We start from the raw sequence: 26,600 nt of genomic DNA on the forward strand, positions 1-26,600 counted from the left end.
TTGGTCAAAGTAGTTAAGATCCTTAATTAGGGTATGATTATAGTTAAGGATCCTAGGATTAAGCCTAGAGAAGAATGACAATACAGGAAAAATAAGAAATTTATCATAATGAAAATCATAAAATAATTATTGAAAAATCCTTAAAGAACCAGAGAATATTTGAGCTAGAAATACTAGCTTAATTAAGTAGGAAGGAAAGGTAGTGGTGATGAGAAAGTAGGATGTTTCAATTTCGGATTTTGGACATGGTGCATCTATTGCTGACCATAAACTCTGAGAAAGAGTGAAATGGTAGATACAGTCATGCATTTGTTATTTAATGGGATATTTTCTGAGAAATGAATCTTTAGGCAATTTTGTCATTGTGCGAACATCATAAAGTACACTCACACAAACCTAGATGGTATAGCCTATTGCTCCTAAGCTACAACCTATACGGCATGGTACTATACTGAATACTGCAACTGTAACACAATAGTATATGTGTATTTAAATATAGAAAAGGTACAGTAAAAAAATGGTATAAAAGATGAAATATGGACACTGGTATAGAGCAGTTACCCTGAATGGACCTTGCAGGACTGAGAGTTGCTCTGGGTGAGTCAGTATGTGCATGGTGAATGAATGTGAAGGCATAGGGTATTACTGTACACTATTGTAGGCTTTATAAATACTTAAGCTATACTAAATTTATGTAGAAATAATTTTCTCCAATAAAAAATAAACTTAGCTTATTGTATTTTACATTATAAACTTTTTAACTTTATAAAGTAAAATTATATTAATATATTATACTATGATTTTATGATGGCTACAATATCATCAAATGATAGGAATTTCTCAGCTCCCTTACAATTTTATGAGATGGTTTTTGTATATGGAGTCCATTACTAATGGAAACATTATTATTCAGCATGTTACTATAGAGAATATTAGATGAGTTGATAGAGGAACTAAAAGACAGGTAATTAGTTATATTAAAATCATCTACAAAGATAAATGAGTAGTCAAGGAGAGAATATTCCAAGTTAAAATTATCAGTGATTTAGGTGGAAAGGCCAGTCCATCATAGATGGCAACAAGAAGAAATAATATTAGATAGTAAGGTCTAGTGATTTGCATTCCATGAGAAGAATGGAAAAAAAGTGTTTTAAATTTAATGCAAGAAGGGTCTCTCATACACATAAGTTCTGCAATTGAATGGGTTTAGTGTGAAAAATGAATACCAGTTAAAGAAGATACAGATAAGTTGTATATCAAAGTAAGAAGATAGAGGAATTTTTGAATAGAAGTTGCTAATTTAGAAGGATTTTCTGATGACAGACTAGGAGTGCCCTAATGTAGTTTGGGGGAGTCTGAGAAGGCATGGAGAGGTGGACAGTCAGGTCCAGTTAGTAGCTGTGCAAAGTAAAAAGGGAGAAGTGCTGTGATGATAGATGCTCTGAGGTACTTGGACAGATAATGGTGTTCAATGTAAATGGAAATGTAGGCATGATGATCAATCCTGGTATGATGGGTAATTAGGTGAAGAAACTGGTTATAAACTTAAACCAGTGAAGATAAATAGTTTGGTTGTATTCTATATGCTCTTCTTTCTGTCCTATATTATTCTTGCTTTGAGTCTTGTATTTTAGTGAATTTATTAGTGAAATTGGCTTGTTGCTTTATGCTACTTACTTTCATACTTTTTTTTAATTTTATAATTTTGAATATCTGTTAATGCAGCTTTTGAATTTTCCATTTTTAGAACCATGTCTGTTTTCCTAAGAAGACTTGCTTTGCAGTTGCTGATTATACAGTGTTATAGCACTCTGTCTTTCTTATTTGAGTACTTTGTAATAGCAAACTTTCTAGCAGATGCATTCTTTTTTCAAGGTCAGCAAAATTATACATGTTGGCTGGTGCTGTTTTGAGTGTTAAAAATTTTTGTTGTTGTTGGATATGAGATAAGAAAGGGTTCTTTTATTTTTCACATGTATAAAACACAATCACACATATTATATCTTACTGGCATCCTTGATTCCATTTTATCTTGATCACTTAATTATCTAGGTGGCATTTATGTGACTGCAAAGAAATGTTTTATAGGAAATAAAATGGTTCATTTAGTTCCAGTGAAGTAATGTAATGAATGAATCATTTCTAACAAATAAAACTGATTCAACAATACTAAATCAGCAGCCAGTGTTTCAATACAAGCCAGACTTTTGTCTAATAATACTTGATGTTAATTTCTTATGAAAAAGGAAACAGAATTCATGTGCCTATCCTTTTGTTCAGATTTTCAGGTTTTTACTGTTTAGAAAGAGCATAACAGTACTGTACTAACGAACAAAGAAATATAACTAAAATGGTAAATGCAATGTGTGCAGGACATTCTGTCATGCCTTCATGTTATCTATTTAGCATTCAATTTCCTGGTTGACACTGCCTGTCTCCTAATTTTGTTTTGTACACCAAGAACTTCCCATTGGAGCAGGCTTTTACCTGACAGAAAAGGAGAAAGTTGTACACATTTTTGAATGACAGGACAAGGAGAATAGGAGGAAGCTATTAAAAAAAGTTTGGCTTCATATAAGTATGAAATTTTACCAATAAAACTGTTTTTTTAAAGTATTTTATCAAAATCGAAGATTTATCACTATTTTACATTCTTCCTTAATACACAAGGTATTCGTAATGCTTTAAGTCTATTTTGTATTTTTTGTTCCCAAGTATTTTATTTATTTTTGTACATAAACTATCATTATTTTATATAATCAAATATAGAGAAATTGTGTTCTTTTACATAGAATTATCCACATATATGTTAGTTTCTTTGCTCAATATCATTTATTTTATCTCATCTATTAGTCCTGGAATCAATTTCTTTTTCTCAAAGTTGAACCTTTAGATGTTCATCTACTCGTAGACAGAACATGTCTATTGAGTGTAAGATTTGTTAGTCTAACTAGTAATGTCCTTATTTTACATTTTCATTAAAAGACATTTTGCTTTGCTTATTTTCTCCTACATGAAGTTCTAGAATCTTGAGGAACTGAACTGAGCCATATATAAACTTACAGAACATTGTTTTACCTTTCTTCTGCTAAACTATTACACAGTGTTTAGAGCCAGCTCTGCATAGCATACTTCTCAGAACTATATTCTGTTTTTATTTACACATCATTCAATCTCACAATACCAGCCACAGACAGTACAGAATAAAAATTGATCACCATTTTTTCTCCCCCAAAGTCTCCATGGTCCACTGTAAATATCCCATCACAAAAATTAAGCAGTACTTTTAGTTTAATTTTTAACTGCTCTCAGAACTTCTTCTTACTGGAATTGCTGATATTAAGAAAAGGGTAGAGGTTAGGGGGCATGTTTCACTTAGAGTCTTAAATGAGGAATTCAAGGTTCTAGGTCAGAAAGGACACTAATTATTTCTGAAAAATTTCTCCACTATTTCTGTGTCTATATCTCTTCTTTCAGTAATAAAATGACACATAAGCTCATAGGCTTCAGTTAAGTATTTAATACCATCTGTAATCAAGAACTATCAATAAAATAATTAATATTTTATAAATGAGACACGACACTAAATACCTTAATCTATGTGTGCTTTATTCTTTATGACTTGACTAATTGGCTCTATATTTTCATATATGCAAAGATAGAATATATGCCATCAGTAAGTCAGAAATAAAATATTTTACCTATCTAACATTTATCATTTCTAAAATTAGATCTCCGAAAACATGAGTGGTGAATTTAAGTTAAAGTTTATAGTGTTTATCAATATCTAATCATAAAAATTATGGCAATTAATATGCTCTTATTCTAAAAGAAAACAAGGGCAGGCATCTGGCATATGAACTTGAGTGAAAATGGCTTATATTTTAGATTATTTATATTTAATGAAATTTATATTATTGCCCTCTTCCTTAATCATTCGGAATTTTTAAAAAATCCTTTTAAAGAAGTCAAATATTCGAACTCTTCAAATCTGTTTTATATTACAGGATTTAATTTAATCATTAGTGTTGATGTTTAGGTAAAAGTTCTATAATACATAGTTTTAGAATATTTAATATACATATATTTAATATACATACATATTTTTACACCCGTGAATTTCAAACTTTTTTGACTAGAATTAGAATTAGAGTAAAAAATGCATATTAGTTTCATAAAAACACAAATGAATTTATATGATTGAAACTATTAAAAGGATAGTTCAAAAAACAATACTTAACCTACTTACGATTTATGTTAATAAGTTGCATCCAGCACCATGACAACCATTTCTCTTTTCTTCTATTTTATTTTATTCTTTTTTCTATGCTATGCTGTGCTGGGCTGGGCTGTGCTATGCTGTGCTGTCCTCTCCTGTCTTGTCTTATCCTATCTTATTCCTTTATAGGATACTGAGAATAACACACTAATTCTATTTTTTAACTTGCTAATGGGTCCCAACCAGCAGTTTGGAAAATATTACCTTATTAAAATAAATATAGTTGGATTACTTGAAGACATGACTTATTTAGAATATTACATAGTGACATAAACACTTCCAATTATTGAGAAAAGAACTCTAAAACATAGTTTGAATATGATGAGAGTTACTGAAATCAAGTTACACATCTTAAATAATTTTAGATACTGGCAGATGCATTATACCTAATACATTATACATAATTCAGCTGTGAATCAGTTGTTTAAGTTCAGTGTACTCATCATTACAAATGACCTTTTAGATTATTCATGCTAAAAATCCTTATGCAACATATGTTTTTTATGATTTATAAACTGTCTTTTATTCTGCCATTCTTCTAGCCTACTCTATCTCACTCCAACAAGTACAAAATGTTTCAGAAAAAGTATGTTTTGTTCATTTAAAAAATAACTGAAACTAATCTAAAGGCTTACATAGGCAGTTAATAACTCTCTTTGACTAAGACACAGTGTTCAAAGATCATAACTTGTAAATGCCAAGTTATTTCATCAGTAAATTTATAGTTTATCCATGTTAAGAGAGGTGGAAGGACATGGATCTTCTCGAAGGTGAAGAGCTTCTAACTTCTCTGATTTGCCATTGTAGATTCTGCTAGTATTCACTCATGTAGTTCTTAGACATATCTATTTGCTTATAATAAAAGAGTTATTTTTGCATTGACATTTTCACCATGAAAGGCATCATGAAGCATTATCGAAAGAGATGTCTTATTTGAATATTATTAGAATGGTCAGAACATAACAGTGGATGTACACTAATCACAGGTGCTCAATGACTATCTGTCAAATATAAATGGATTCTCATAAGGTTTGTATTTTTTCAAATAACAACAGTTGGAAATTTAATTAAAACCGTATATGTCTCTGTTGCATTTATTTGCATCATATCTTCTTTGGCAGCAGATTTTCAGTATGAGTAATAAGGGTGTATATTCTTCTAAATAATTTTCAACAAATATTGTTAGCATTTATTTTGGAGTAGCAAATGACTATATAAATAATAAAAAATTATTTTAGTAAATACAAAACAAAACAAAAATAAAGTGTCTTTATCTGCATATTTTCCAATTTAAAAAATCATATGTCAGTTAAATGTTACTAAATTTGATTTATATGTAATCCTAAGTAGGTTTTTAAAATTATTATTATGATTTTTTGAATAGGCTAAGTAGGTTTTAATTTGTGACTACCGTTTTTGACTTGTGAATTTTTTGTCCATTAGAACTTGCATGGATAAGTGGTCTTTTCGCAATAAATTTAGAGAGAATTGATTGAAATAGTCTAGTTATATCACATTATCACCGCTCTTACTGACACTTTAAAAAGTAATGTTTTGAAAACAAAATAACAATTGTGGAATATTCCTTTACCAAGTATTTACTTGTTAAATACTTTTCTTTCAATTCATTACTTATCAAATTAATTTGCTTAAAATTGGGCTTCAAAGTTAAGAATTAAATTTTCAATAGGGAATTTAAAATAATAACATGTTATTTATTTTAAGAGAAAAGACAGATTTAGGTAGCTGGAAACAAACTTTTTATTATAGCAATGTATAATAAAGATGTTTTGGTTTTCCTATTCAGATAGAACTTTTTAATAATCGATATTCCTAAGGAGAGTATAAGTAGAAGATACTTAAGTGATGTTTTTACTATAATAAATATCCCCTTATATTAAAAGTCAATAATGCATCTCATTCTGATAAAGTGCTTTACTCCTGATAGAAAAAATAACTCACTTTTACCTGACCAGATTAAATACATTTTACATGAGATCAAAGTTCTTCAGTTTTAAATGAAGTTACTTAATCTTTTTACTGAAAAATAACTTGCAAAAAGTGCACAAGTCATAGTTCACATACCTTGGTACATGTCTACAAATTGAATACATTTTACATAATCATTTGCACACAGAACAAAGAGCAGAAAATTGTCAACCCTAAAACTCCCATCATGTTACTTGCAGAACTATTCACTACTGCTTCTCAGTGCCATGCCAAGGATAACCACTCTCTCCATTTCTGACCCTGGACAATCATTTTATTCACATTTTAACATCTAATTTGCCTTCCAATTAAAAATGCATTTAAAAATGTGTTTATACTTGTGCTGACAACTAAATGTTATTATTATTTTTTTATTTAATAGGTCCTAAGTGGTACCCTTCCCGAGTTGGCCTTCAGCTAGAATGTGGTAAGAATCAACTTTCACTGTCAACTTAAATTAGGATCCCTTTTCTGTCATCAATAGCTAATATGTATTTATCACTTACTAAATGACAGGTACTGCAATAAATGCTCTAACTATATTATCTCATGAGATCCTCCCAACAAGCTAATGCTCCACTTTTATGGATAAGGAATTTTAGTCTTAAAGAAATAATTTTTGCTATTCATTGTCAACATTTATTGGAGGCAGGATCTGAACTAACATCTTTCTGTCTCTAAAGCTTTCACTGCTTTATTCCCTTCTTCCACCTTCTAATATATCCTCAGAGATACAGTTTAGCTTTTTTTTTTCTATTCTAAAATATAATCAATGAAGTTAAGAGGAATAGAAACAGATGCATTATAGGAAGAAGTATTATATCCATTATTAAGTCTTAAGTTTTTCAAAATATCAAATCCTATTCTTTATTCAGAAAATTTATAAATAGATACACTTAAAGATGAATCTTGCTAAAGGTCATTATTACAGATATCAAATCAACTTGATCTTGAATTTGCACTTGTTGAAAACAACTGCGGGTAGAATGTAAGTTCTGGAGGAATATTTACCATTTGTACATAATGGTAAATCTATAAGAGGTATCTATTAAGGAATTTTAATCTCTTAATGTTTCCGTACAATGGTAAATTGCATTTTTCTGGTGCTTTTTCTAAAATTAAGTCTTTCATTTTTTAGATATCATATTTATATAAGGAAATGATTTCTACATATCTCTCTAAGATATTGTGCTTGTTTTCATTGTTGTCAAATATTCTATATTTCTCTGAGATCTCTATGTCGATAATATAAAAGTCCATGGCATTTTTAGAAGTAGAACTTTCTTGATGGTCTCAAATTCTTCCAATTTCAAATGTTCAAAACAAATTCCCATCTTGCTAGAGTTTAAAATAGAAGAATCGTTGTCTTGTTCATTTTTTTTCTCTGCGTGGCCTAGTATGTGTCAGGTACATACGCCTTTCAATTCATGGATGCTGAAATAACAAATTAAATAGTGGCACTGTTTTCTCAACTTGACTAATGTAAAGAAGACTGAGAATGCCACAAGTATCAATGTCAAATGTAAGTTCAATTTGAAAGACACTATAATGGACTGAGGAATTACTGTTAATTCAACCTTTCTATTAAATGTGAATTTTTAATTTCCCCTCACATTTATTTAACTGATCGAGTGTACCAGGGTGTGCTTTGAATAAGTATAGTCAAGTGTCCTTGGGTAGGAATGTGATAATGTTTTTGAAAAAAAAAAAGTCAATTAACTGAGTGAGCTAAGCAGGGTATGGTATAAAGAAGAGGTAATTTGGAATAACTCATAATTTTAAACCTGACTCTTCGACTTATTATCTATAGGATCTTCTTTTGTAAAGTAGAGCTTATAAAGATCCTAACTTATTTTTTGTAAGTATTAAATAAGATGGTGTCTATAAAACACTATAATAATTTACATATGGTAGATGTTTTACAATCATAATTACAACTATAAACATAGCTATACTATTTTTTTTTTTAAAAGACAAAACCAAAACAAATCAAGGGTTGAATGTTTACATGTGTTTGCTAAAGTATGATCTAGGAATAGATGGCGTGGCTCTCTTTGGGCATGTTCTCTTGGTCCTACATATTCCTCTCCATTAGGAAAAAGGACGCAGGCATGGAAGGCCAAGGACAGGGGTCCCTGAAACCTGAATCTAAAAGTGGCATGATTAATGCTATAACTGGACTCTGTTGAGTTTTTTTATTCAAATATTCTATTGATGAGACTCCATTTAAAAATGCTCTGTTTCTTTAAGTCAGAAAGTGTGATGGAATAGTAGAAAATAATCTCCTACCAAAAGGTGTCAATAGCTATACGTTGGAAAGATGTTTTCAGCACACTTTCAAGTGGTTCAAAGCTATCGGAATTTCTTGTCTTTATTAACATTTCATGTTGTTAAACATGATTGTCACAATGACATTTACTGTATACTTCTCTTACTGCTAGAAAGCTGTTTGAGATTTCTTTGTTTTCTTTTTATACTAATTTCATAAATAATCTCATTAAGCCTCATGATTTTAAACGTTAATGACTTTCAAATATCTGCAGATACATGTACCCAACTGCCTACTTGACAGCTCCCATCTGAATGTCTGGTAGATATCACATACTTAACACAATGTACCAAATCTTAATTTTCACTTACAAATCCTGCTTTCCTCAATCTTCTTCATGACTATTAATGAGGTTGCAATGTACCTAAGTATTCAGGCCAAAAGTCTAAGATCTATCTTTATCTCACTGAATCCTCTCCTCTCAAGTTGAATCTACTCTATGTTAAAATATATCTGGAATTGATTGATTTTAACATTTCCACCAGTGCCACTTAATCCAAACAAACATCATTTCCTACTTGATGAATTTAGAGTTCCTCTTAAATAATTTCCTCCTTTTCTTTCCATTTTCCATATAATATCCATAGTGATCTTTTAAAAAAGTAAATCATGCCTCTCTTCTCATGCTTTGCAATGAATATTGAAATCATTTTACTCCAGTTAATTTCTACTATAATAAAATTATTTAGAGAACAGTTGAAATGCAAGTCTACTGACACCAAAAACTATACTTTGCCTCATATTTGATTATGATTATCAGCTATTACATTTCCTCAGAATGCAATAGGATATTAGCAGTTACAGTATGCATTTTAGATATATCGGGAAACCACTATGCATTTGAAAATTTGCTAGACATATTTTATAAAATGGATATATTCACAATTTATTTTACTTTAAAGATATGTCGTACATGCAATTTCGATGAAAAATTTATCTTTAGCTTTTACTGGTTTCACATTAAAAATATTTACCATTATGCCTAGAAATTTTATTAAAATAATATTTTCTTATTATTTAAGGTGGGCCTTTTTTGAAGGACTATGTAACTATTCAAAGTATTGCAGCTTCCTCCATTGTCACACTCTATTTTATGGACCTAGGTCAACAGGTCAGTTGGACTACAGTAAGTATCTATGTGAAATGCAATATACATGTCCCAAATTTTGATATGAATAATTTGCTGACAGAGAGGACAAATCTCTCAAATAAACTCATAATGGAACAAAATATTGTACTGAATGTTATGTTACACACAATGCAATATACATATGATATATTATTGAATTGTACACTTGAAACATATGATTTTATTAACCAACGGCACTCCAATAAATGTAATAAAAACTAAATTTAATTTAATTAAACTAAATAAATTTTCCATTCTTACTATAATCAGTGGCCAAAATTTCATTCGAAATTTAGAACAATTAGAAACACACGGTTGAAAGAATGAAGATAAATTCCTTTTTAAATGTCAGTCTATTCTATAACTAATGGCTTCATTTCTGCTTCCTATATGCCTTGTCAGTTAAATGGCATTTTTTCAGCTTTTTCTTCTAGGATCTTTGAATAATGAAGACCCTTTCAACATTGGAATGGGGGGAGATAAAATATTCAATAAAAAATGTTCTAAGTCAGTGAGAGGACAGTTTGGAAACCGTGAGTGAAGTAGTAAGACTTCTTTGACATGTGTGTGGGTGGGGAGTGGTGGTGTTGTTTGTTTCTCCTTGGAGGAGAAGTTTTCAAAGTGGTGGCAACTGAGTCCGATGACATTAGAAGAAAGAAGACTACATTAAAAGACTTGGAGGGCTAAGAAACAGAGAAAATACTTGACAATAGTTCACAAGTATTGAACTGTTCATGAGTAAGGAAAAAGATAGCTGGAATAACTTTAGTAGCAAGAGGAAATGCTGTGATATTTAGTGATAGAAGTAATGAAATTGTTAATCTGATAAATAATTCTGACATTGATATACAAAGAATAGTGCAATCATTCTATATTTCAATTAAACATATTTATATTGCTTAGACTTTAAGATTTTTTTGATTATATTCTATTCCATATTTGTTATGTGATTACACATTTAATATTTTCTATGTAAAATTGCTTTCCTTTTTCCCAGCATTAACAATCGACATTATCATCCTTACTTCTTTGAGCTTTCTCTTTACAATCAACTTTTAAAATTATTATATACACAAGGAAAATCATACCTTATTATTTAATTCTCAAAGAGAAAATTAAGTTTTACATTCATTAGTTAAAATATTGTCACATCCTTTACTTTTCTAACTATCTCCTTTAATATATATTATCTTCCTGCACTTAGATAATTATGTATATTTTAGATTTGTTGGTGAAAGAGTTGCTTTATTTTCTAGCTTGTTGAGCTTTTGAGTACTAATTTGGTGTACTAAAAACTGAATTTAGAATATTATGAATTCTTTTGAAGTGTATTATGTTTATAAAAGAATCTGTTAATTCAGGCTGCAGACATTATGTAAGTAAAGGATTTTATACTTAAATGTGATATCTACAGATTTTTGCTAAACAAGATTTTAGACAAGAAAATTTTGATCTTCAAAGGTTAAAATATTCAGCCTTTGTCACATTTATGATAAAAAGGGGATTCTGTCTACAGAAATTGTGTCAGGGTGAGCAGCATTAACTGCAAGTTCATTAGAAATTCCAGCTGCATCATTTGGATAAGCACTGAGGAGAAAAAGTGCTAAGGTAGGATTCTATGACAATTGTACTAGAAAATTATAACTTATCTGAGAGGAAAGTCATTTAAGTGACAAAGAGAACTCTGAAAATAGGCTGGCTATTTTAAAATCAACCCTATGGTTCACACACCCTTTTGCTCTATATGAGTCAGTCCTATTAAATGCTAAAAATACATTACATTGCAATCCCACCCACATTATATCAACTGAATTATACAATAAAAGCAATATTTTACCACACATAACATTTTTGTACATTTATGAAATGTTAAAATGTTCTCCTAAAATGAAAGCATTATCAGATTGCTTTTTTTTTTCTTTAGAAACAATTTATTTAATTTAGCAAGGTCAAAATTAAGATTTTAATAATATTATTCATCAAGTATGAATGTTAAGAAAATTCTTCTCTCATTGAACTTATTGAAAGACTTAGAAGAAAAGGTTAACATAATAATATAATAATCCTCATCATATAAATCCTATTAACTAGACTAAAGATCATATTCATTTCTCACCATTTTTACATTCATTCATGCACATGAGAGTATATATAGTTCTGTGCAATTTATCTCTTGCATAGATTCATGTATCTATTACCTAAATTGGATACAGAATTGTTCCATCTCCACAAAGGAACTTCCTTCATATTACTCCTCTATATTCATACACTTCCCTATCCTGGGGCAACCACTAGTCTGTTTATCTCTATATTTTTGTTATGTGGTGAATGCTCTATAAACAGAATTATTATTATTTTTTGAGATTGATACTTATTTTTCTCTAAACACAGTGTCTTTAGTATCCATCCTGGTTATTTCATGTATCAATATTCAGCTCCTTTTTATTTGTAAATAGTATTCTGTTGTATGGATGCAACAGAGTTTGTTTAACCATTCACACATTGACAGACATTGGGTGTTTTTTCAGTACTTTGCTATTAAAAATAAAGCTGTTTTTCAGTGTATAGGTATTTGCTTGAACATAAATTTTTATTTATCTGGCACACACTGTAGTTTTAAGAGTATCTTTCATGTTCTAGATAAAAGAATGTTATTTGATACATAGCTTATTAATATTTTCTCTCAGATTTTAATTTGTCTTTTCGTCCTCTTAACAGGATATTTTGTTGTCATGCAAAAATTTTTCATCTTTAATGCTTTATAACTAGTTACTGTTTTTTAATTAAGAATCTTGCCTTTGTTGCCATATATAAGAACTTTTGCCTACCACTGGATCTGGGAGTTTTTTTCCGTGTTTTCATACAAAAGATTAATAGTTTGATATTTTACATTTTAATAATAACCTATTTTTATTGTAAAGAATTATCTAATTTTTAATTGCCCAACTTAATGTTTTCTTTCAATTTGCCCCAGGTGTTCTATAATCTTATTTTATTATTATTTTTCTTTCCTCATTTTATATTGTCATACTTTCTTTTCTATTAGTCTTTCTATTATTTTGGTCATTATCTTTTTTTTTTTTTTTTAGTAACTCTAGTGGTTTCTCAAGAGATTACAATGTGGGTCTTAAAATATTAAACACTAATATAAATTGCTTAATTTGTTTACTAATGTGAAGACATTTCATAGTTGAATGACTTTAACATATTTGAGCTTCTGACTAATCTTTTATTGCTGTGGTATATTTTAATTTTATAAATTTTTAATGTGAATCCACCAGTATAATTTTATATGACTGATATTTATTTAGATTTCTCATTTTAATGGCAATTTAGTTCTTCCTTTTAATACTTAGCTTACATCTGGTAAAATTATCCTTCTTCCTGAAGAACACCTTTAATGCCTTATAATAGCTCTGCCATTAATGAATTCTCTCAATTCTTGTTGATGTTAAAATGTATTTATTTAATTTTTATTCTTTGAGAATATTTTTGCAGAAAAATAAAAAAACAATCCCATGTTGGCAGTAGTTTTTGCCTTCACTTCACAAAACTTTATTATTTTGATTGTTGACTACCATCATTTCTATTGAAAAGTTCATTATACTCCTTTAAAATTAATGTGTCTTTTCTCTGACTTCACAATTTTCTTTTGCTTGATTATCAGCAGTTTGACTATGGTGCACATAGTTATGATTATGTTTATAATAATCCTACTTTGAGTTTATACTGTAATCTGAGTCTATAGTTTGGTATACACATTCAATTTTTTTTTTTTTAAAGGATGATCTCTTCGCCTTTTGACTCTCCATTATTCTCTTTGTATTCTCTTTTGGGGTTCATAATATATTTCCATATTTTTTATTTTAGAGTTTTCAAATATCTGCTGAAATTCTCAATCTTTTCTTTTATTCTTTTGAGCATAAAATACAGGTTTTAAAAGTATGTTTTCTAGTATTTCTGCAAAGTGAACCTTCCGTTCATCTATGTTGAATGTCTTTTGTTTCTTTGGTTTTGGTCACAATGTCTTTACTATTTGTATACCTGTATATTGAATGTCTTTTGTTTCTTTGGTTTTGGTCACAATGTCTTTACTATTTGTATACCTGTATATTTCTGCCTTAGTGCAGGAAAATTTAAAAGATAACATGAGGTTTAAAATAATGTTATGTTCTTTCAAAGATAATTTATCACCCTGCAGATGGGTCCAGGCCATCTTAATCTGATCAATGATTGAAATTATTTCAGCTGAGTTTCATTACCTGTGAAGATCAATTTGTTTTGGCTTCATCTTCACTCCTAGGGTATAACTCTTTTGTGCCCTAACCCAAATTCCATAGGTTATATAGTTTATATCATCTTTGAAAGATACTAAGCAACAATTTTTGCTCTTCCTGTCTCAGGCACCCTCAAAAGATTTGGTGTTCTTATCAAGCTTTGAACAGTCTTCACATCCTAGGTTAAATCACTATTCTAAAGCCCCCATTTAAAAAATCTTAACTTTGTAATTGTTCAATGACTCGGTAGCTTTTTAAAGCCTGGAAAACAGGCTTTATATTTTCTCATTAATTTAATTAAAATGATTTGTTCGAATAACCTGGAATAGAATCCCCCATTATATGTTATTACTATAATGGTTAAATTACACAAAGACAAAAAATTTTCCTCTACTATCATATTAGCTTCAATAGTCCTCATTGAGTACAAAGTGATATTACTATTGAGAAATGCTCTTACGATTTTATTTAGTAACTCTCCTATCTTTAGAAGATTAAAGTTGGCACTACTTCATTCTTGTTGTTAATTTTCAATAACTCTGAAAAGTGCAATTAATTTTGTTTTCAATTGTTAGTTGCAATGTTTGAAAATAAGTAAAGACAACACCACTCTAACAATAGAATTAAAGTTTTTTTTCAAGAGAGGATGAAATTCATTAAGCATAGTCTATATTCAAAGGCCAAAATCAATTCACAATTGTAGTCATGTTTTAATTTTTATTTTCAAAAATAGTTTGTTGCCTTCTTTTTTTTTCAGTTTAGATATATTATCAAGTTGAAAATTACAAAAAAGTTTCAAAAAAATCCCCATTACCTAGCTTGCCTAGTAGAAGTAGTGATTTTTTTTTTCACATTTAAAGCAACATATTACTTTAATACAGATAACTTTCTATAAAGAGGATATTGGAACTAAATTGGAATTTAAAAGTAGTATATATCTTCAAAGTAAAAATAAAGTTTATTTTTAGTATAGAATTGCTACTAAATTTTTTGAATAAAATTAAGTTGCTAGTCTTTGAAAATTTGTTTGATTTCCTTGGGCTTTTACCTGATATATTTGCTTGTTATTTTGGTTTTGGTTTCAGTTTTATTCTTTCTTTTTTAGTAGAAAAAGAGCTATTCCTTTTCAGAAGGCTATCTTATTAATATTTATCTTTTTATTTATCCAAAACTATTTTATTATTGTTTTAAATTTATTAAAACATCTTTCTTCCTTTTTCTATTTATACTCAAATAGACTTTTTTTATTTTTTGAAAGATGCATTGTCTAAGTTGTTTCTTATTATTTTCTAGTGCTTTCAGGTCAGGATCTATTCTTTCTATTCTTCATACTTAGGTAAAGTTCTAACCCCCCATGTTTCAACATGAATGATATCTTTGATAAAATATTGGACCTCCTAGAACATATTATTATAAGCTAGCTGGGTTTCTCTATTTATTTTTAGGAGATGATGGAGTTAAGATCATAGTTTAATTTCCTGCTATCCAAAGAAACTTTCCACTTGTGATAGCATTATTATTAATATGATAAAGAGTGACATTTGGTCCATGTCAACTATGTTCACAACATCGTTTCTGATATATTACTGTAGAATTTACTTGAATTTGACTTGACAAGATCAGACAGCATTGAAATAAATATTTTAAACTTTTTTTTTGTAATAAAACACTCTCATTATTCTAGATTATTAACTACACTCTATTAGCTGACATTTAAAAGTAGTAAACTTTTTTTTTATATCTGATTAATCAGGCATGTTGTAAGCTATAAATAATGTAGTTTCTTAGTAAAAAGGAAGCTTTTATATTGAATTTATCATATGTTGCATTGTTTTTACCCTCACACGCAAGTCTTTCTTGGTTCATGAATGATTAATATTGCTAAAAGGAAGACTTATAACTAAACATACCTACATGTAAATATCTATTTATGTGTGTATGTTATATGTACACATAGATATGATTACATATATATGCATATGTGTGAAATCATACATATCTCATATATTCTGACCATATAACTATATAAAATTTTCACCACAGATAACATAATATCTAATCAAAATGCACACCTGCATATTTGAGAAAAATGCAGCTCAAAGTTTATTTCCTTAGAAAATAATAAAAGTTGGCAGACAAAGCAAAACAGAAATAGCAGTTGAATTTATCATTGTCGTGTCTGTATCCCTTCTCCTCTTGAATGCTCTGAGGTAAATTACTTTCCCTTCTCTGTCCGAAAATTCCAGAGAGTAACTTTAACCTGATTTTAGCATAAAACAAAACCAAATGATGGACAGTTACTAGATTCAAAAACTATCAGAAACCTGATAGCTGAATATTCTCTTTTCAATCACATAATATTGTTTCCAATGATGTTTCCAGATCTCACGATTGTCTCTCTATAGATCAGATATTTCTCTCTACAGATATGGTTTCCCCTCAGCTCCAAAATTCAGAGGGCAATTCTTTTAATTACTCATTCAGACGTTACAATTAAAGACTAAAATTTCTAAAAGAGAGAACTAAATTATTTTGATTTGAATCAGGGTCAAATCAATTGAGTTTGAGATGGCATTGCTATAAAAAGATTTAAAAAAAAAAACAACTAAAGACAGGCACTATAGCCCATGCCATTCAGGGACAGGGACAGTTCCCACAGAAGATGGAGTATGTAGGTGGCTGGGGAGACCCAAAGAAATGTAAATATATTTATAATACTTTGGTTAAGTAAAAATTCCATGTACCATTTATAAAGAAATCATTAATTAGACTTAATATTTATTTTTATTTTAAATTAAGTATTTATAATTATCCTCTTGATCTCTTGGCTAGTTCTTCCAAGGATGGCCTCTTGTTATTTACATTGGCACCTAGCTATTTTTTTTTTTTTTAGGGAAGCACTCACCTGTCTATTTAACCAATTCATGTAATAAGCTAAGTCTGTAGATCATAAGTCAACCTTAATAACATGTATAAAAATTTATTGTTTAATTTAAATCACTTTCTTGTTTTCAGGTGTTTTTGGCTGAATACACAGGACCTCTGTTGATATATCTACTCTTTTACTTGCGAATCCCATATATATATGACATAAAAGAGAGCTCTAAAAGATTATGTCACCCAGTGGTACAGTAAGTAATACATATAGTACTGATAAATTAAGGAGGAGATGAACTAGTATATGCAGATATTATATTAATAAAGATTGTTTGTAAAATGAATTAAAGCAAATTCAATTTAATGAAATATATTTTAGATATCCATAAATAATATTTACATACTAACTTTCAAATTTATAAACAAGGGACTATTAAATATACCTTAAAGTCGAGGTAATTTAAGTTAATAATTTAATTAGCAAAAGAAATCTGGAAATTTAGAAATAGAAAAAGAAGCTTAAAATGATAAAGTTGAGAGGCCATGTATAGAGCTCAAACATAAACACTTTTCTAAAACCTCAGGCAACATTGCTTAGGAAAGAAATAATGACCTAAATAACAAACAAGAAAAAAAAAAGTTTTACAAGTTTCCTTTTGTAGGTCAAAATCAAAAATAAGATTTTATTTTGAAATAAGACAGAGAAAAGACTAGGACAGATATAAAAGGAGAATATATGCATATGGTAGTTAGCATATTGTCAAAATAATCAATCCTTCATCTCTCTGTCTCTCTGTCTCTGTCTGTCTCTCTGTCTCTCTCTGTCTCTCTGTCTCTCTCTGTCTCTCTCTCTCTGTCTCTCTCTCTGTCTCTCTGTCTCTCTCTCTCTCTCTCTCCCCCCCCCATCTTTTTCTCTCCATATCAAATTAAAAAGAAAGAATAATTATTTAAGATGCTACACTGAGATGTAGAATTAGCAATGTGAAAAAAAGAACATTATTAAATGACAAAATTGAGAAGCAACATTTAAGTCTTAAGTATACTAAAAGACAGAATGATTGGTATCCTGACTTTGTCATCTCAGATCAAGCTGTCCTTTACCTTAATGTCTGTACTCCAGCGACACTAATGTCCTTTTTCACCCTTGTACCTACCACGTTCTTTCATACAAGGGCATTTCTACAGGTCATTCTTCTTCTTTTATCCTCATTACCTCTCCCTTCTCTCTTATTCACATGTCAAATAAAAGCTAAAATTTCCTACTCAGGGTAGCTATTCCTTCCACAACAAATACGCTACTAAGATGTCTTTCCTTTATACAATTTTTTTACTTTAAATTATATATTTATATAATCATTTATTTACGCCTTTTCCTTCATAGAGTTAAAATTTTATAATGAATATACTTTGAAATTCAGTCTATCTTCTGCTTAACACATTACCTGATTTAAAGGAACACTCAAAAATGTTTTGTATGATAAAATAGATGAATGAATCACATACACATTTAGTTTACATTGGGTACTTTTAGAGTATAAAAGAGAAGAATCTGACCTTGATTGAAGTTCTGAGATGTTTTTTCTAAGAAAGTTGCATTTGAATGTCTTTCATTGTTTTTTTGGGGGGGGATGAGTCAGATTTTAACTAACAAATTTGAAGAATATTCATATGGAAGTCATTTACAGTACAGAGCAGTTGGTGCTTTGTAGGACCATAAAGAAAGCTAGTCAAGCAGAGGCAGAGAGGCAAAGGGAGATGGGCTCTTAGGGATGACAGGTCAGTATAGTGCAGGGTGTTCAGGGCCCTTTGGACATTCACATCTGTCTTTCTTTTTCTTAAATGAAGAGAATGCTCAATTCATTTAGGAAGAATATGGGGTGGAAAGTTCATAAGGAGAATGTAATTGCACTCAGTCTTTAGACCACATATATAACATATACCAGATATATAGCACAGCATGAAAAAACAACACTTTTTTCCTCCCTGTGGTATTCTCAAAGGAATTGACTGACAGTTAGTTACTATTCAGAAACACAAACACAGCATATTTTGTAACATCTCAGTAATAAATACACTTGTGCAACATAGTTTCAAAATAGGAACTATGTTAAGTTTATATGAAATCATTCCAGAGCAGATGCACACAAACACAAAAACTACTTCTGATACTGTCTAGTACAGATTTATAAAACAATCACAAGGCTTCTACCACAATCCAATTTCAGAACAAGTGATGTCATTTCTCAAGGTTAAAAAGATCAAATTTCAAATGCTATATGCGCTTGCCACATACTCCAAAGGTAATTCTCCAAAAGAGCTTTGCGTCAATCAGTCAAAAGTATTTTTCTGCTAGGTTCAGATCTATATGTGACTCAATTGTCACAAAACTATTTGGATTTCTTAGACACCTTTATACACTAGGGCTAGAGTCAAATCTACAATATCTTTATCCCTAAGTACAGTGAAAGGTGGTCCATAACCTGGTGTAATACAGATATGTTCTTTATTTAACCAACAGTATTTAAGAGGGAGGATACACAGTCAAAATTATCATGGCCCCTCCCACCAGAGGGACTGAGTGAACTAGCAACACCTGGCTCAGGTAGAGACCCTTTCCTACACTTGGCATACACAGTTTGGTTATCTGCCTCAATTACAAGAGGATACTTTAGACGGTTAGATACTTTATCCCTCTTTAGTTCACTTACCTCATTAAACCCTCACTTTCAGTTTATCCCTCATTTCTTACACTCTATCTCAATAAACTCTACTGTCTTCTATTTGTTACCTTCCCTGAATCCCTTCCAACTCCTGGAATCCTTACATCATGCTCTCTGCAATTCAAAGTTCGTCATTAGCAAAATCTCTTATATCTTCAACCTTTTATCTATATTGTCTTCATGTACTTCCTCAACAGAGGAACACTGCCTCCCTAGTGGTTCTGTGAAGTTGAGACTGTGTCTTCTTTCTCCGCCTTCATATATTGAAACTTGCTTAATAAAGATAATACATTTTCAAATATTATAATTGGAAAAATAACTGAACCCAAGCCTATTTGTGGATGTCCAGTTAGTTAAGTACAGAACAGAGAAAGAGTTGTCTGGAGGAAAGTCAATCAAAATTAAATAAATTTAAAAATATTTTGAAATGAAATCAAACTTAGCAAACTACTAATAATGTTCAAAGTATTGTATAGCCAAATACAAAGCCTTAGCAGTATATGCTATTTTGGTCTCTGTGTTCTCATAGTATAGTAAAAAGTAAATAAGTGAACTAATTTAGAGTTATCATAGTCTGAACCAAATTTCTCATTTAAGCCTCTTCTCACATTGCTGGGCATAACCTAATTTTTCTATTTTCATACAAAATGGATAATTTTATTACTCAGGTATATTTAGAAATACTTCTACAAAAGAATCAACCAGTTTAAAAAAATACCAAATCCCTCATGAGTCTTTTGAACCCATAAGGCATCTTCCTATATCAGGACCTTTGCTTTTCCCTTTCAATTTCCTGTCTAGGAAATTGCCCACAGATATCCACATTGTTCTCTTGCATATTTCTATAGTTTGGGGGAAGGTTGTCTATTGTTCATAGATACACACATCACATAGAACATGTCTCTTCTATAATAGGTACACAATTATATATTTATGAATTAACAAATAATGATAAATTCACTGATGACTTAGCCAGACTGGTTTATATTTGTCTATTGTTTTCCTTAAAGTCATTATTATTTATAGCAGAAAGAATTAATTCATTTATGTTAAAATAAACTCCCAATGGAGACTGAATGTTTTACTTTACACAGAGTAAATGGCTGATTTTTATGCTCAATGTGTATTGGTTGGAGTATGCAATCTTTGATTCAGGTTGATTTTCTTGAATAGAGCTAATGTTTTTGAAATTTTACATTTTTATTTATAACAAAATAGGTACATATGCTGATGGAAAATATTTTTAACTATAAAAATATACTTTTGTAAATCACATTTGACATTGACTTTTATAATAGTAATTAAATAAATGACAAGAAGAGGTGGCAACTTAAAACAACAGCAACAAAAACAAACACAAAGCATCAAAGAAAATACTGGAATATGTTAAATTGGTTAAAAAAATAAAACTAATGAAACAAAACACAAGTTGCACTGGCTTCACAGAAAATGAAATTCAAACTTTTAATTTATAGTACTTGCTAAAGGACAACCAGACAATGAAAAAGTTACTCTGAATATTATAAAATGTCAAATGTATTCTAAGTAGGTTTTGAAAATTTTTAAAACTTGTAAATTATCTACTTTAATTTAGAGGCATTTTGATATGAGCACATTTGCAATTATTATATTCAGATATATTCCTGGAGCAGGTGTGAGCATATAGTTTATGACTGACATTATAATATATTTCTAGTGTCATCAGAATTAAATTTATAGAGAGACTGTTGTGACAATACTTTCATTATTAAATAAATTTAGAAAATTTATAGAATAAAAATATTAAAAGTAACATTTGTGTTTTGGTTACTGGAAATAATATTTCCTAATATAGGGAATCTTAATAAACTAAAAAAGAAATGAAAATATCTTATGCATAAGGCAAGACAGATTTTTGGAAGGAAACTTAATGTTTATGTTTTATTTTCTTCCTAGCTTGGCTTGCTTCTGTCACTGTATACATTATATCCGATATCTTCTGGAAACCTTATTTGTTCACAAAGTTTCTGCAGGACATACACCTTTGAAAAATTTGATAAAGGTGGGTTTGATACATTTAGTAATTTTAATTATTATTAAGAAATCTTGTATTTGGAATCATCTGCAAAATAATTCAATTATATTTATTTCCCTCAAGTCTAGTTTTTTTTTGTTGTTGTTGTTGTTCAACTATCAGCATATCTTAAACATTCTGTTGTGACATACCATTTCCTAGGTGACCTATTTCTTTGGAGTTACCTTCAACCCATAACTCTACATAGAAATATTTACCAAGATCTAATGTTACAAGGTACATATACTCATGCACCTTTTGTTTGGAAATATTTAGCACTGAATTCAGATTCTTTAAGTACCTTTTGAAGAGAAAAAATCTCATCTATCAACCCTCCTATAAATATACATCTGTGTGATTAAAATAATGATACCACACCCATTTAATGATAGTTGTCAGTGTATGACAGTGTTTTTGCTCTTTGAAATGGCAAATGCAACAGTTATTAACCATGAAGAAAATAGGAAATTTTCTGAATTTAAATAACAGGTCACTATTTAATTTTCCAATTCAAAGCAAAATTTATTTAAATTGTTTTCCAATTTAAAATTTATTTTCAATATCATGTCCTTACTAAAATCTTATTTTTTGCAAATATCTATCTTTTAAAAACATGAACACAAAAGCCATTATATTGTTGTTATTTTAATAAAACAGTGAACTCTAGAACTCTTAGAAACCTCAGAAATCATTTAGACTAGCTTCTCTTTTGACAGAAGGTGTTAAAATTTATCATATAGTACAAGATCAGTATTATACCCTAGGACTTTTAAAACTGGTCCATTAACCTTTATAATAAATCAACATGAATCACTAATGGTTAAATAATTCATTCTTTTATTCATTTATTTTTGGGGAATGATTATTAATATATCTTAGTTAATAAATAGTTTATTATTTTATTACTTTATTCTCATTTTTGAAAGACAAACCATTCTTAAAAATATTTCTAAAATATACTGTTATACATACCATATATTTTTAATATTTATTTATATTAATAAGGGTTGAGCAAAGGAATGCATTTCTTGAATAATATTAAACAGGAACTTTGAAAATGCTAATTTATTGAGTGAAGAAGCATTCAATTTATCTAGTTTAGAAAATTTATACTACATTTTTCATGTCAAACTATGTATGGGTGGTTTACAACTATGTAGTATTTGTTACCTAACTTTTATTTTGTGCTATTTGTAGGGCTGTGCCTTTTATTGGGGATTCACTTCTTGGATTGCCTACTACATTAATCACCCACGCTATACACCACCATGTATGTAGAATTTCTTCTTAACTAATCCCATACTAAGTTGCATGTATACCTACTAACATTAACTAGAAAAAAAGAAATGATTAATACAGATGATGAGCTTATCAAATAATTCTATATTTTAGTATTTTTGTATATTCCAACTTTTCTACTATGAGCAAGGTAACATTAGGACACTGTATTAAATTCCCTTTTACCCGTGACTCTTTATATGATTTGAAAATTTATGTAACCTATATTTTGAGGTGAGAAGAATAATACTTGCTTCATATGTTTGTTTTTATATAAATATAAATATAAAATACTTAAAATATTGCTTATTACAAACCAATACAAAGATAAAATATTATTATTTTCTTTTTAATATTAAACATTAAAAATCAAGAGATATTATTGGATGTCATTATATGTTAAGCCATACTACATAGGTGCTTTGAAAGTGCAAACAAGATTAAATCTGTCTTCAAAGAGTTTAATAATACAAATTAAAAATAGATTCTATTTGTATTCTAAATATCATTAGGTTTTTAAAAGTAAAGTATATGTGGAAAGTGAAAATATTAACATCTTTTTAGATTGCAAAAGTATCATCCAAAAAGTCCAATTAAATATGACATATTACTTTTGATTAGAAGATAATGATATCCAATAAACTTTGCCTGAATTATGTGTATAGTGTGACAATCTAAAATATGAGTATTCACATAACATCTTTCCCTCTTTCTAGCATTTGGAAACAGGCAAGTCATAATATCTGCTATAAATTTTCTGGTATGTATTGTTTATAATGTTTACTATTCATGCTCTAATTGTGGTATTGTTAAAAATGCAAAACAGATTGTATTTGAGGATTTGCCATCTAGATAATATCTGTTTTTACATAGATAATATATATAATGATATTAATTGAAATAACTCAAATAACATCCCATAATCGAGACATAGGTCTCTATATATTTTAACTGAAATTTTCTACTCAACTATGAAGAATGATTAGAATTATTTTAAATATAATAAAATTAAAAAAATAAATTATACTCTGTGGTCTTTCTTATTTGGTCTTTATTTAGATGTTTTTATACTGATATCTGATTGTTTCATTCTTCTCCTCCTTATGATTTCATTCACTACTACTTTTTTGCAATTAGTTTACTGTTATCTATTTCTGTGTAAATATCTACACGGCTGCTATTTTATATAATATTTTTGATTTCTTCCCTTTTGTCAAATGTTGTATTACTATGAACCCATGGCTCTAGAATAAAGATTTTTTTTTAAGTTGTAGCTTTTTAAACATAGTATCATATTTTTTCTTAAAAAGTGAAAAAAAGGCTACAAACAATATCCTAATAGTTTGCAATATACATTTTCCTCCAAAGACTTTTAAAAGTTCTGCCTCCTTAAGATACTAATGCTTCTTTATCACACATGTCTTTATCAATCAATGCTATTTTATACATCTCCCATGGTGAAATTCATAATAACAATAATAAAAAAAATCAGGTAAATAATAAAATTTTATCACAGTTGCTATTTTGTAAAGGCCAAGATGCCAAATTACACAAATACTGATAAATAGCAGCATAGACTATGTCCAGTAGAGATGTATTAAGCAAATGTGACAACTTTAATTCCACATTTCTAAGCACATAATATTGTCTGTTATGATCATAAACTTAAATTAAGACAAAAAAAAAAAACCTGTGCTTTTAATTATAGATTGTATTGAGTATATGGGTATATGGGAAAACCTTATTTAAAAGTAAAAATTTTGAATGTAATTGATTTCCATCACAAGTAGAAATTTAGAAGTAAGATAGATTGACCAATGTGACTTAAAATTTGAAATTGTGATTAATTAAAAACACCTGTTATCACTGGACTTTCTTAATAATGATCAATGTATATAAGATATAATTTTCATAAACAAAATATGATATTAAGGTATGTTTTAGGAATTGATTTTAATTCTAATACAAGATTACCATATCATTGTAGCATATTATTATATAGTTCAAAGTTAATATTTTCATTAATTACTGAATGCATAAGTGTGTACCTCTGAGGTGTATCATAAGTAATATATGTGCAAATAATTAGAAAGAATGTGCAAACTGTTTTTAAATCCAATGTATTTTAAACTAGTTTATATTAAAATTACCAGTATATGGTAGTATTAATTATTATATAGAAGGAACAAAGGGGAAATTCGTAAGTCAATCTTCTATAATGCAAAATTCAACTAGAAATGTCTAATTGCAAGTGCTAGTTTTCTGCTAACAAAATGTTACATTCACAAAATTTCCTGTTCTTCATTTAATGATTTATGTACTCTCAACATAAGAAAAAAAAAATGGCTTCCTTCATTTAAAGTTGATTTTACTCAGCAATTACTAACGGAAAAATAAATAAATAAAACAGAGGCTTAAGAGAATGGTAAAGACAGTGCTATGCCAAGAACTATAAAGGTGTGGGGTTTTCATTCTCATCAGGGTATGGGATGAAGAATGAACCAAAGACAGCTTCCCAGAGAATGTGCATATACAGCAGGCCTCAAACAATGCACTGGTTTGTTCTCTCATAATGAAAATAGCTTTATTTAATCTTTCCATTAGAAAAATAATATATAGAAATGCCAAGAAATATTAAATAATGCAAAATTCCATTCCTAGATTTATGAGGAAACCAAGTTGTGTTGAAAGTCAGAAAGACTTTACACAAAAGAAGAGGTGATAAAATACCTCTCAGAATACAGTGTAAACATGGCAAAACTCAAAAGATTTTCCACAAGGTATTATCACCTAACTTTCTAATACATTAGGCATGCATTGTAAAGTGTGTTTTTTTCACTTACAATATATTTTGTTTAGTATATTAGGAAACTCGGAATAGCAAAAGAAAGAAAACAGAGGGAACAGAAGAATTATAATTGTGTGTGTCTGTATAATTTCATATAAATGTGGACCATAAAATATAAAACCAACTTTAGAAGACCTTGTTAAATGGTAAAATGTAGAGTATTAAATAACACAATTGTCCCTGTGTTTTCTTATCATTCTAAGTGATAGGTACATTCAAAACACTTTGAGGAGACAAATATGTATGGGGTAATTTGGAACAATTCTGTTGTACAAAGGGCATTTAATCTAACCACTAGACTCAATGGGCCCGAGTTTCTCTAATTTGAGTGAAGTGATAACTAAATATTTCAACCTCGAACTTGAGTGTTTTGGTGAAACACATAAAATGCACTCAGCTGAGACTCTAACCAAAGCATTCTGGTCCCCCCCCCCCCCAATTTATGATTAGTACTTTGCTAGGTTTCATTTAACTGAAAAAAAGAAGAAAAAAGAAAGCTACACAAAAACCACCATTTCGTGAAGCACCTTTGCCTTCCATTAAGGAACATAAAGTTGGAAAAAACATCATTCCTATTTTCACAATTTTTTGACTAACCTCAAAAAAAAAAAGTTGGTTAACTTCTGTTGTTATGTAGAGCTACATTATCACCTGGTTGGAAAATGATTTATTAGAACCATGTTAAAGATGGTTATAGTTGATTTTTAATTACTAATGTGTGAATCATCCAATTGACTAATCATTAGCAATTAAAATTCTCCTCTGTTTTCTTTCTATTGATATTCTGAGTTTCCTAATATACTAAACAATATATGTTGTAA

At 29.3% G+C, this 26,600-nt stretch overlaps 1 protein-coding gene across 2 annotated transcripts in view; it reads left to right on the plus strand.

Annotated features, from left to right (window-relative positions):
* TECRL (trans-2,3-enoyl-CoA reductase like) overlaps nt 1-26,600 on the plus strand; it is a 98,126-nt gene that overhangs the window by 52,163 nt on the left and 19,363 nt on the right. The window contains exons 3-8 of one of the 2 annotated variants that reach the window (XM_036227893.1): nt 6,651-6,695; nt 9,620-9,723; nt 17,019-17,134; nt 21,536-21,641; nt 22,851-22,923; nt 23,648-23,691. In XM_036227893.1, coding sequence (XP_036083786.1) covers nt 6,651-6,695; nt 9,620-9,723; nt 17,019-17,134; nt 21,536-21,641; nt 22,851-22,923; nt 23,648-23,691 — 488 coding nt within the window. The remainder of the gene's footprint in view (nt 1-6,650; nt 6,696-9,619; nt 9,724-17,018; nt 17,135-21,535; nt 21,642-22,850; nt 22,924-23,647; nt 23,692-26,600) is intronic. The other variant, XM_036227894.1, reaches the window with a different exon arrangement.

Source organism: Rousettus aegyptiacus, unplaced genomic scaffold (genome assembly GCF_014176215.1).
Source record: "Rousettus aegyptiacus isolate mRouAeg1 unplaced genomic scaffold, mRouAeg1.p scaffold_m13_p_10, whole genome shotgun sequence".
Lineage (NCBI taxonomy): Eukaryota > Metazoa > Chordata > Mammalia > Chiroptera > Pteropodidae > Rousettus > Rousettus aegyptiacus.